At 43.6% G+C, this 13442-nt stretch overlaps 1 protein-coding gene across 1 annotated transcript; it reads right to left on the bottom strand.

Moving 5' to 3' along the window:
- Window positions 1-2531: 2531 nt before the first annotated feature.
- l(3)neo38 (lethal (3) neo38) lies at window positions 2532-13382 on the bottom strand. Its single transcript, XM_001359635.5, has 5 exons — window positions 12063-13382; window positions 6741-6890; window positions 5175-5911; window positions 4987-5083; window positions 2532-4911 (listed from the first exon to the last, which is right to left on the bottom strand). The coding sequence occupies exons 1-5, from the start codon at window positions 12256-12258 to the stop codon at window positions 4775-4777; spliced, it is 1317 nt and encodes a 438-aa protein (XP_001359672.4). The 5' UTR covers window positions 12259-13382; the 3' UTR covers window positions 2532-4774.
- Window positions 13383-13442: the final 60 nt, after the last annotated feature.

Raw genomic sequence — 13442 nt, 5'->3', positions numbered from 1 at the left:
ACCGATTCAGTACATACTGTTGACCCTCAGAAATATACCGTCTCATTTTCAAAATTTACGTTACCGATCCTTCCTTTTGAATTGCAGCAACCCCTACGAATCTTTCACCTGGACTGCGCTAAAATGATTAAATTTCCCCTATTTTAGATGGAATATTTGAATACCCCTTGGTCCACAATGGGTTAATCGTTCTACGTCAAAGATGGGATTTTGAGATTAATATTCGATTTTGATATTCTATTTGATATTACTAGCTGGATAGAACCCGCAGCCCTGCTTATGTAATTTATCCGAATGTTGAAACTATTTTCTACAATATTGAGCAATTTTAAGGGCTCAAATAAGTTTTAAACAAAATATGCATACAACGTAAGTGGGAAGTGACGTAAATGTTACGTCATTTCAACACTTGTTGCTTGTCAACCGGTGGTATGAACATCTTTATACAATATTTCCTTATATTAATATTAAAACTCTGTTTTTCAAGCTTTTCTTACCTTGGAAAGTTTTTTACCTATTCATGCATTTTATTTCTTGCCTAAATATATCTCTATCCCGGTACCTGTTCTCTGGTCTCTGTGGATTTAGGGCCTTGGGTTTTAGTACTATAAGAATAAAAGGGAAAGAATGATAGATATTCTTCCCGAAAAATCCCTTTGACAATATAAAGCCAAAACAAAATATTTGAGTTAAACACATTTTTAGGTGATTATAATTTATTAGAATTTTTATTGACTTAAGGTATATATAAATAAAATATTATTCAAGTACAAAGTTATATATACTCATTAATATTATTTGATTCAAGTAAATATATTTCAAAGTGGCTGTTGTTTTTTGTTTATATCTTCTTTCAATTAAGTACAAGTTACTGTTCCTGCTCTATTTCTAAGGGTTCGCATAATCCTCAAAAGTACTGTCCACCGTCGGTCGAGGTCGAGGTTTGACATACCTGCAAAACATTGCAAATCGAGTCGCTATAAAGTTTTGAACCTTTGCATATGACCCGTATTAAAAATCACGAGTGTTTCGTCCGTTCTGTTCTACATGTATGTATTTGCATAGTGTCTTTAAGTTGTGAGGTTGTTTGCCACACGAACCCTGATCCGATCTGATCTGATCCGATGTTTAGTTCAAACCTTGGCCATGCAACAAATGTATCTTCCTTGTGATTTACGTTTAAATAATGAATTTTGGATCACAAACAGTAAATACGTCTTTAACGATAATTGCAGAGTTGAGTTAAACATATTAAGAACAGGGTTTGGGTTTCGATTTGTTTTAATTATAAAAATATTGTATCTGCATTTTACATGTTTTTGTTTTTGTTTTTGTTTTTGTTTTGTCTACTATCGTTTTTTGCTTGAAATTACAAAGTCCAGCCTTAAACAAATAATTTTCGTCACCATTCGCATTCGCGCACGCTCCATTATCCATAACACTCGGTTTTCAATTCAATTTTGCATCTAAACGCTACGTTGCCTTAACTTCAGTCCTTTCGCAGAAAATCTAACCTTAAATGTATTTAGCTCTTCTCCATCCATCCTCAATATCCTCAACTTTCCTAGCATGCTGCTGCAGACACTAAACATAAATTCAATACACACAGTTTTCATATGCGAGTAGTTCTTTTTGTTTAAATATATCGAAGTTCTATATCGAATGTATACTCGCCGATTCTGCCTTCTTTTGCTGCCTGAACCTTAACCTGCACTGCACTCGTATTCCGACCAGACCATCGCGTTCTAACTACACTTAAAACTTCATCTTTGGCCACCGCACCGCACCTTCCTGACCTGCCTCCTTCCTTTCTTTAATTTCAAATTTTTGTATACTCAATACTCTCGATCTCTCGATCGATCCTTTCCTGTAAATATGAACTGTTGTTTATCTATGGTTTTGTTTTTGTTTTTATATAAATGCACTAAATGTTGCACGGACCGTTTGTCTATGTATACAATATATTATGATTTCTGTCTGTTCTGTTCTGTTATGATCTATTCTGTTGTTTTTATACCTTCGCTAAGCCAATGAAATGTGAGAAAATATGTTTCTATTTCGTCATTTTGTTGTTTGTTCGCTTTTTATGTTTTGTTTGTTTTGTTTTATGTTTTTTTATTTTGCGTTTATAAAATGCCAAAAATTTGTGCAAATTTCTAAAAAATTTTGTTTTGTTTTGTTTTCGTCCTTCTTGTATTATACTAAAATATTTTGTAACTTTAAAATGTACTTTTCACATTAGATTAAATTTTTGTTTTGTTTTCGTTTTTCGTTTTTGTTTCATTTTTAAAATATTGCATTTATTTTATGTTTTTTGTTTTCTTTTGGAGGCTTTATCCCTGAGTGATTTAATTTCATTTGTTTGTCATTTATTGCAACTTTTTGTTTATTAACTTATTGTTTTATATTCTCTTACGCGATTTTAAGTATTTTTTTTTGTTAGGAGAGAGACCAAGAAAATCAATTGCAAAATAATAACTTTTCGTTTGCTGTGTGAAGGTCGCTTAATTATTTATAAATTGTCACTTTTGTTTATAAATTGTCTCTGGGCGAGGGGGTGACTGACGGCTGATGGGGGATGGATGATGGATGGGGTTACAACATTTGGAGAGTCGCCAAGTTAGCGCTTGCTTGGCCAGAAAAAACTTGTTAATATATTACTGCTGCTACCCCTCTCTAATGTAGTAACTGTATTAAGGTTTTTTTGCATAGTGTTTTGTTTTTACTTTTTGGCTAACTTTTGTCTCGTGGTTCGTTTCGATTTGCTTCTATGTCTACCTGCTGGGGGGCCGGGGGTGGGGGCGGGGGGCTTGGCTTCTCTTCTTGAAGGTGTGCTAAAATATTTGTACTTCGCTGCAAGTGTTTGAATTACATTACATTCCACAGAAATGCACTTAGTACTGCTGCTGCTGCTGCTGCTGCTGCTGCTGTTGAAACATTACTATATTCCGAATGCGTCGAAAAACCAAACAATATTGAATGACCCTCTCGAGCTCGAACTCTGCAGGAGGTACTCTCATACTCTGCGCCATCAAAGTTCGAGCACGAAGGGTCATTTGGGAGTTGTGTGTGTCTGTAAATCTATATATGTTCTGTATGTATCTGTATCTTCTGTATATTAGCGTATATTAGTTTGAAGCAGTCATATATTAACTATACAAGTGTACGTACGAGGATGCATATCGTATCATATCATATCATGAGTGAAGCATAGCCTTGTATGCCTCTTGTATGGGGATTCATGGTACGTTTATCGTTAATCTCAAAAATGCTTTGTATTTGAACAGTAAATTACGTTGTCACTCGCACGAAGTGTTTGCACTTTATTTCGGTTATTGTTTTATGCCTTTATTCCTATTCTGTTTCCTTTTGTTTTATATATATAAAAATATTGTTTTATACAGTTTACTTCTCGGTTATTGTTTCTCTTATTGGTTTAGCAAATTGCAATATTTGTTTGTTGATCTGCTGTGCCTACTCTCTGCTATACTGCTATCCTGCTATCTTGTATCTTGTATCTGGTATCTGATATCTGGTATCTGTGGCTTCTGTCTATATTGTTCTTATTTGTAATTTGTTTTGTTTTTCTTTCTTGTTGGTTATCAGTTATTGATTGGTAAGCTGGATATAGGTGTGTGTGTGTATCTATCTATTACACATAGATATTGTTGCAGTTGCAGTTTTCTTTTTTTTGTGGTAGTTCTCTCTGCTCTAAAGAATGACGATGGCTGGAAGTTGGGGGCATGCAAAGATGCAAGTATTTTTCTTGTTTGTATTGCATTTTCTGTTTAGTGTGTGTGTGTGTCGCGTAGGAGGTTCAGTTCTCCTTTCGTTCAAGTTTAAAAGCTTAAAATTACATGACCTCGAATCTGAGGGGTTGGTTGCTCTGAGGGCTCCTCCGCTCCCCTCTACTACTGTCTATTGGTAAAATAAAATACAAGACTAGAAATAAATTTCATTTTAGGGTTTCTTACTTCATTAATATGCGCAAAAGAGTGAGTAATAGTAGGTGGGAAACCAAAACTCAATGAAACAATGAATCGTACGAGGGGTACATGTACAGACCAAGACAACTCAAAAGGCAAATCAAAATGGTTGTTAATTGCACATAAATTGATTAAAATTAAGCAAATTAAAAACTTATATTCTTAGAACAGCTATCGATCGATAGTTTTTCAATTGTTTTGTGTGTGTTTTGGATTTTTTATGCAGCAATTACAGATCACAGATCCTCAAAGAGAAATGAAAGTAACTTTTTTTGTATGTATGGTATGGTATGGTATGGTATGGTATGGTATGGTGAGTCTTCCCTTATAATATGTATGCGCATACTAAATGTCGAAATCTTCTTAAATCTGTTCCGTATCTTGCTTTGTTTTGTTTTGTTTGTACATTTACTTTCCTCTCCGCTCCTCTCATATACTCTCTTTATATAATTTACTTAACTTTTGTGCGAAAATCTCAACTGAAAGAACTAAAGCTAAAGAACTGAAAGTGTCGTGAACAAAATCGTACTAATACTTGCAAATTGTAAGTATAACATCGTTTTTTTTTTATTCAGAGGGTTATCTGTTATTGTTATGGGAGTTGGAGTTGGGTGACGCTCAGCAGGACCTTCGATAAACTCTTTAACAAATTTCAAAGGCGGCACAGCTGCTGCCAGCACCGTACGATCCTCACGAAGAAGCTTCTTCAGCAGGGTGCTGCCAACATCTGGGCCGCCTTTATGGCTTGAAATTTGTTTGAGAATTTACCAAAAGTCCTTGTACGATCCTCAGGAACCATGTAGTGCATTGCTCTGTGCATTGTTGCCACCGGATCCGTTTACGTTCTGCGCCGATACCTCGGACTTGACGCGTCGGGCAATATGGGAGCGCGTATGCTTACGTAAGTGATCCTTGCGATAGAAACCTAAATGAAAAAGAACAGCGAATTAGATACTCAGTTGTTTAGTTATTCAAGTCGTGTAGTTTGTGGCCCTCGTACCTTTTCCACACTCAATGCAGACATGTTTCTTCTCGCCGGAATGGATAACAATGTGCAGAGTGAGCTGCTCCTTGCGCTTGAAGGACTTCATGCAGATCTATTGTTGGAATAGTCACAAGTTATATAACAAATCAGTCAAATGAAAGCGGGAAGGCCAAAGAGGAGAATCTATCAATTGAAAAACTTGCATTGCACACATGAGGCCTGTCCGGTATGTGGGACAGCTTGTGCCTGGTCAAGTGATCCTTGCGCTTGAGGGCCGCATTGCAAATGTCGCAAACGAAGCGTCGCTCCACGGCGTGCGAGATGACGTGCTGCTCGATTAGACTCCGGTCCGGGTACGCCATTTGACACTCGGGGCAGCAGTAGAGCGTGGATCCGTCCAGCGCTTTCGTCTCTCGGATCTCGCCTGGCTTCGGGCGCGGCTTCTTCTCCTTTGGTGGTTTCTTCTTTTTGGTTTTCTTGCCAGTGGCCGTGGTGGTGCCCCCACTCGCGTTTGTGGTGCCCACCGACCCTGAGCTGGACACTGCCCCGGCTCCACCGTTGGTGACCGCTCCATTGGCATTACCGTTGACGCCATTGCTGGCGCCGTTGGTCAGCGCGGCGCCGTTCGCGTCCGTCATGTTGGTCATGTGCCCGCCGTGCTCCATGCCCACCAATCCGCCATTGTGGTGGCCTCCGTTCGCACCGTTATTGCTGGGCGTCAGGGCGACGCCTCCCAGCGCCAGGCTGGCCAGATTCGTGCCATTCTTCAGGACATCGCCGGAGGATTCCTTCTTGATGGTCTCCGAATACTTGAGGAAGTGCTGTATGGAGATTGGCAGTGTTGCGGAAAGCAAGTGCGATGAATAGTCCACAGTGTTGGCCGTGTTGGCCAGCGTCTGCCACGACTGATTGACATTCTGTAAGATCTGCTGGTTGAGAACTGCACAAGAACGGGAAGAACAGAACGCTTTAGTTCGTATCAAATCAAATCAAATCAAATTTCATGCTGCACCTAAGAGCTTCCTTCCTGCCTTCATAATTTTCTTGGACTCTGCTACAATTACAACAAGAAGAAACCTACCCCAACAACAATTTTCTTCACCTTGACGACCACCCCACCCTAGTCCGGAGACGGGAGGCGGGAGGCTGCGTGGGTGGTTTACTCGGGGGGCTTCTATTTTCTTAATATGTAATCCCAGGGATAGTAACCATTTACTCCCAAGGCCACAGCACCGCACCAGCAACAGCAAGAGCAGCGGAAAGCCTACTTTTTCCTGTCCCTCCCTCCCTCGCTTCCTGCCTCCGGCAAAGGCAGTGGGCAAAGCTTTCATTTGAGAGGAATTTCCCGGAGCCAGATTTCGCATTTACAGAATCGTAATCAAAATTATAAAATTATATCCACTTGTAGGGAAAAAGTATGCTACGAAATCCCCACACAATGTCCCAGACAGGCGCGGGCAGGCCCAAAAACATTTATAAATAACGAGAAGCCGAAGCGAAGCTCATGCATGTGCCCGAAGAATAATGTGCGTCCTTGAAATACACATATACCAACCCAAAAAGACTACGTATGTATACAGAATACGGGTATATAGTACATGCCCCATGTGTATGTCCGGGTGTGTGCCAGTCCCATGTACGGCTCAGCCTCCCTTCCCACCCACAACCGGCACTGCTGTAACTGTTAATGCTACCCACAGCAGGATGGTATATACTGCCGTTCGACCGATTTTCCTTAGCTCCCCCCACCCCCCACGACGACAACTCACCTTCTTCCCGGTCACGTTCGATTTTTGGATGGATTTTACCCTTATGATCGGCTGCAGCGGCTGCATTCAGAAAATTTAGATCACCCTGCGGCTGTGAGGAGTACGGTATGGATATATTCTGGCCATATTGCATGTTGTTTGCTGCCGAAACTGAAAAGACAAAAACGGAATCGGGGTTAACCGGATGAACAGAACAGGAGACATTCGGGCAATTTGGGCAATCGAAAAATTCATCAGAGTTTGCATTTACACATCTTGTTGTTGGACTGGGAGGGTTATCTATCACAGCCTGTATATAGTACTATATAGTATATAGTATTTAGTATAGATTTAGATTTAGGTATAACTAGCACTCAGAGCAATCCAATTCGATTTCGGACCGGCACTCGCGAGCTCCACAACGCACACACTGGCCGACTAACTACAACTGACTGCCGCTGACTGCTGACTGCTGACTGGGGCTCTGGCTCTGGCTCCGGCTCTGGCCTGAGAGCTGACTAGAGTTTTCCCGGCGGCGGCTCCTTCTCCGGCTCCTCTAGCTCTCAGCTGGCAGCCGAATAAAGATCGGGTGCCGGCACAAAACCCAACAACAACAACAACAGCAACAAAACAGAAACGAAACGACCAAAGTAACGACGATATGGCACGATACATGAACATAAGAGAGTACGCATGTATTCGTGGGGAACGGAACGTACATACATGGCCAAGTAAATGCATCGCTCGTGTGTGAGTGCGGTGTGTAGGCCGCCGCCGCCGCAAAAGCTCTCCTCCGTATACACAGACACATAAATACACCAGCGAGTGTAGATGTTTATGTACATGTCCATGTATATGTAGTTAACAAACGCTATTCTCTTCTGTTCCTACTCGGCGCGGTGTCGAGAACGTGCGTGTGCCTGGCCGCCTGCCTACAATTGTTGTTGTCTGCCTGCTGTCGTCGCCTGCCTCTGCCTCTGCCTCCCCCCCCTTCTGCCAGACGCCTGCCTGCCGTCTGCCAAGGCCAAATTTTCACACACAGACTAACACACACTGACGCACGGCGTAGACCCGTACACACGTGTTTTCGGGTGCCCCGACAACGCATACATAGGAAAAAGGAAATTAAAACTGAAACTGAAAATGCCGGCCGCGGTGCGGCGTGGTGCGGCGCGGCACGGCCTCCTGCCAACCAGCAAACGCGCACACGCCTGAATGTATGCCACAGAAAAAACGTTCCACCCGCTTTTTTCCAGTGGGTGTGCATTTTTTTACTTTTCTGGGCTCTCCTTCGCCGCCTTCTGAAGCATTTCTCAGCCGGGTGCTGGGTTTTAAAAATAACATTTTCTGGCTGTTGCCAATTGCCTTGTTTTACTGGCTTATACCTTGTGGCACCTACAGCTACAGCTTCCTTTTCGCCAGTACTAACGGCAAAAAATACAATATGTATGTGCATGATATCTGATAGATACTTTTGAGTATAAGGCTGGACGGGAATGACAACATCATTATCATCGTAATATAAATACAATCAATAGAGAGGGAAGTGTGGGAATTTATTTGTTAACACTTTTCTAGGCTGTCCTTTGAATAAATTAACCAGCGACCTTGAGCCGTAATGTATTCCACATGAATAGGTGCCATACTCTGGAAAGCTCTATTAATGAAGGATAATTGCATTAAGTATTCCGTAGGGAACAAACTCCGATTAAAAATTCCATATCTTTAATCAGAAGTTCAAATGTTATCAACGAAGATGAGTGAAGGAGAAGAGACTACAATGAAGCCATAGCAACAACACAAAATAGGAGGCATGGCATGCGTGGACGGGAGCCGGCATGCGTTGCGTTGCGTTGCTCATAGCATTTCACTTTTCACTTCACTTTCCCATGAAACAGGATGACGATGACGACAACATAGAAGAGAACATTGTCGGTGTCGCCTCCGTTGTTGCCATTTTGCCGAGCAACGAGTTAAAGTCGGTGAAGTTGAAACAGGGGCCAGGCCAGCCGAAGGGAGAGTAAGAGCGAGGCGCCCCAAACTGAGAACGGAGTACGGAACACGGAGCACACGGAAAGAGAGAGGGCGAGAGAGAGAGAGAGACCCCATACAATGGCGGGCTTTGACAGTTCAAGTGGGGTTCCTGGGCGGATCATTCACATCAAAGTGGAACAAAATGGAAAGGAATACGCCATTAGGGGGATGGGCGATGGTTTGGGCGGGGGGGGGCGGACAGGGGCTACGATTTGGAAAACATGGCGGATGGCGGTTATCTGGACCTATCTATGTATGTCTATGTGTGTCGGCTGTAGTGACGGCATACATATAGATGCTTGCATTCGTGTGTGTGTGGGTGAGTGGGGGTGTGTGTGTGTGAGAGGCAGTGAAAGCGATGAGAGCGCCCGCGCCAAAAACACAGAGAGTGAGGGAGTGATATGGAGAGAGAGTGGCGGCCGCGTGACAGAATGAACGAAAGAGAGTTGATACTTGAGAGAGAGAGAGAGAGAGAGAGACCATCCCATGGCGTGGTTAGGAAAAACTGCAACCCCTAGAGTTGGGCGAAATTTGACCCGAAGTTTGCTGCGGTTGTTGGTATGAGAGTCCAATGTTTGAGGAAAGGCTGGGTGGGGGCGGGGAGGGGAGGGGAGGGGATACACGGCGCCAGTAGCAGGGTTTAAGTCATCAGCGCGCCAGCATGACAACAAGGATTCTATGATTCTCCAGCCGCTTTAAGTCTTAAAGTTATTCGGGAGAATGGGGAAGAACTAATCATGGAATACTGATACTCATTTACTGATGAAAGGGGTGGGGGGATGATGGGGATGGGGGATGGGGGATGGGTGCTGGGGTGGTCTCCTTCTCTTCCTCACTGCTTTATCATGCGCACATTTTTAGTGTTGCATACATCCCGGCAACGTTGGGGGTGTAACCAGCCGCCACCATTCACACTCTGGCATATGTACAAATGTGTGTACATAGGTACATAAAAATGCAAATGGTTTATGGCCTGGGTGTCTGCGTTGGCACATTAGACCCCCACCCCCACCCCCTTGTTGTCCTCGACAACAAGATACCCGTTGGTGTCCGGTAATATGTACATACAATCCACAATTTAACGAGTGCCAACAGATTTGCTTAAGCCGCTTAGTAGCTGTTGTCTTTCCCAATCGCGGGCCATAACTTTATTTGCTCAAGATGTAGAAAATCCTGGCTGTATTCCGAGAAAATGACTCACGCGTGTTTTCCTATCTCGGCCACACCATCTTCTATTGAGGCGAGCGGCGATATCTGCATATTTCCTGGTAGCCTAATCAATTTTTACAACTACTAGATATTCGAATGCATCTGCATGGGATAATGCAGCTAATAGGCGACGAGAAAACGCAGTAGCCCGAGTGCCGGGGCCGGCGTCGACGTGGGACAGTTTACCTGCCGCCTGCATGGGATCAACCACAGAGACGTACGCACACGCACAGGCAGAGGCACACGGACTGCATAGATTACGTACAGCTATATGTATATAAAAGAGAGATAAAAGAGCAGCCCACACGCACACACACCAGCACAGGCATTTTCCTGTTATAGCAGGTAAAAGAAAAATACAAAAAAATAAATAAAACGCTAAACTGGAAATATAATGCGTAGCTCAAAAGCCGGGATCAATGAACCTCTGGAGCCGTGGAGTTTGGGTCTGCGTTTAGTTCTTCACTTTCCAATAAATGCATACAACATATGTATGTCCGAGAGCAGAGCCATTGTTGCCATAGCAAAAATAAATTATGAAATGCGTGCTCTGGAGGACGGGGAGGGGGGGTGCGATGCCTGGCCGGGGAATCCAATTATGCAAGAAAATGCAACTAATTAGAATTGATAAGGAGATGGAGATGGAAATGGTTATGGAGAAGAAGTGGGGGTGATTGGAACTAGGATGCCTGGCTTGCCCTATGTATTCGCGTCACGAGCGCAGGAAGCAAGGGAGAGAGGTGAGCAATTGAAGGCCCAGTAGGGGTTGCATGGTGGTCGGTCGGTCACACCCTTCCACAAGAAATATTGCAACTTGGCAGGAAGTCAGTGCAATTAAAAAAGCAATAGCAGGCGCTTTTTGGTTGGGGGTTGTAAACTGTGCTCACACGTACGTACGTACGGTATGTACATACATCTTTATACTGTCCTATATGTAGCATACGGGAGTGTGTGTGTGTGTGTCTGTTTAATTGTATTTTCTATGTATGTGCTTAAGTAGCTGCGAGAGAAAAACCCACCCCGACCAAACAACAAAGTGAAATGCAGCAAATTCAAAAGTTATTTGAGTTCATTGCATTTTCAAGCCAAGCAAAACACACAGCAACACACCAAGAAAAACTGGCAGCAGCAGCAGCCACACACACACACACACACACTAGCCCATTCGCACATTCGCACACTCGCACTCGCAAGCTTACACCCACTAGCCGAAAAGGGGGTGGGTGGTAATGACTCAAAACATAGAGTAGAATATATATATAAAAAAAAGAGCGCAAAACAAAAACAACAACAAAAAAATCGTTATATTCTGCTTTGATGACAGGGTATAAGTCGTCGTTCCGTTCCCCGCTCACCAACCCCCAATTGTAGTGCGGTTTACAAATTGGACTAGCCCTCGTATGAAGATGTCTACTAGTGCTATAAGGGATGGGGGTGGAAATATATCCATATGTACACACACACACACACACAACAAACGTGTATGTTTGTATGTGCACGAAATGATTCTTCCTTTCACTTGCAGTTCCTCGAAACTAGAAACCTGCAAGCGATGCGTACCCATAATCAGAGACACAAAACGGTCATAATCTTAAAGCGAGGCCTAGACCACAATAAAGAAGCGAGCCAAACATTAAAGGTCCCCTAACCTGGAATCATTCGGATCCAATCGAATCTACCAAGCATAATACCAAAAAGGTAACGTAATTCCCCATATAAAATATCCAACAAAACAACAGTCCAGCTCAGTTCCGTTCCTTCCATACCATCGATACATAATACACCGAACCGAAGCGTTGTGTAGGGCATAGAGGCAGGCGGGTATAAGCGGCAGCCGAACATCGTCGCTGCCGAGTGAGAGTGTATGCCCTGACGCTATGACGCTGGCGTCGGCGGCGGCGTCGCCGTAAACGTCGCCGTCGCTGCTGCTGAACTGCTAGCAGCGGGGCGAAAATAAATCGATAAAAATAAAATAAATTTTTAGTGATTATGTTATACATACATACAAGCACGCACACATACACGCACTCATACACACTCACACTCTCGCACAAGCACGTGCATGCTTGCCTCTGTATGGGAGTTGGTATATGCACTTACCGTTGGCCACATTCTGATTAAAATGATTGCCATTGGTCTGATAGCGCTGTACATGATTATCGGTTCCTGCTGCGGCTGCAGCGGCTGCTGCGTTCGCAGGCGGCGTTCCAAATGCACCCGGCGTTTGTGCATCAAATTTAGCGGCAAATTGATGTATGCCAGAGAACGGGCCACCAAACGCGGAGAAATTCATCATAGCAGTTTGTCGGGTCGGCTATCGGTTGTCACGGCGGGATGGGGACGAGCGACGGGGGGGTCTCGCCTCGTCTCGGCAAATAGCTTGTATAGATCTTGTATTCTCAAATCGGTTTGCTTCACTTATCCGTTACACTATAGTAGATATATGTATGTATGTATATTTTGCACAATTTACACAACGCGATCCCCGATCGCTATTAAGCCGAAACCAGAGACAGGCACAGGCACAGGCACAAGCACAGGCAATGATGAAACGGCAACAACGGCTACGGCGCGACGGTGATGTTGATGACGATGACGCTGAACTCTATGCGGCAGTTTTCCAAGAGTGGGTGGTGCTAACTTTTCTTGTTTGTTGTTGTTTTCTTGTTTTATTCTGTTGTTGGTGGGGGTTGGTTTCCGTTGGTGTGGCGTGGCGTGGCACACACACACAAACTAATGCAAACACACGCTCGCGTTTACACATACACACACACTCACGCACACACACAGTCGCAAACGCGCGCGTATGAGCGCACAATTTTATGCTGTGCTTCGCTTTTTCGGGGGTAGTAAAGTGTACAACTTTCAATTTCGTTTAAACTAAACACGCACACACCCAAGCAGAATTAAACTAAAATCTCGCTTCCAACCGGCTCGTCGAGGCTCCGAATTCAAACTAAAAGTAACATTACAACGAAAGAAAGCGGAAACACTGGGGCAGGCAACACAGACACAACGCGGACGGCGGCAGCGACTGCGACGCAAATGACAGTGACATACCATCGGTTGTTACTCGGGTATATTAGGCCTGTTCGATTTGTGCACATGAACATGCGGAGCCTGAAAAAGGGAACAATTTTGAAACATGCCCCGAGTGCGTGTCCCTCTAGCCGTTTATTTATATTTAAGCCGAAGTGATAATTCCTGTTTTGAGCGTGGCATATGTTGGGATGGAGGCAGGTACTCGGTATGCAGCCGTCGAATAGACCTTACACTTATTTCTTCGTCGACTGCAGCATTCTTACATGTTTGTGTTAGTTCGCTGAGTATCTATGTGTAGTGTGTGTATGTGTGTGTGTATGTAAGCGCGCATGTTGTGTGCCGCTTTGAGGGTGGAAGTTTTTCTACTTCTCTGGAAAATGCGCGTTTATTTGTACGTTCCTTACATTTTGCTGCATTGAGCGTTGGGCATATGACACT

This window comes from Drosophila pseudoobscura, chromosome 2 (assembly GCF_009870125.1).
Source record: "Drosophila pseudoobscura strain MV-25-SWS-2005 chromosome 2, UCI_Dpse_MV25, whole genome shotgun sequence".
Classification (NCBI taxonomy): Eukaryota; Metazoa; Arthropoda; class Insecta; order Diptera; family Drosophilidae; genus Drosophila; species Drosophila pseudoobscura.
The sequence above is the reverse complement of the archived record's forward strand: the minus strand, read 5'-3'. Positions and strand labels throughout refer to the sequence as shown.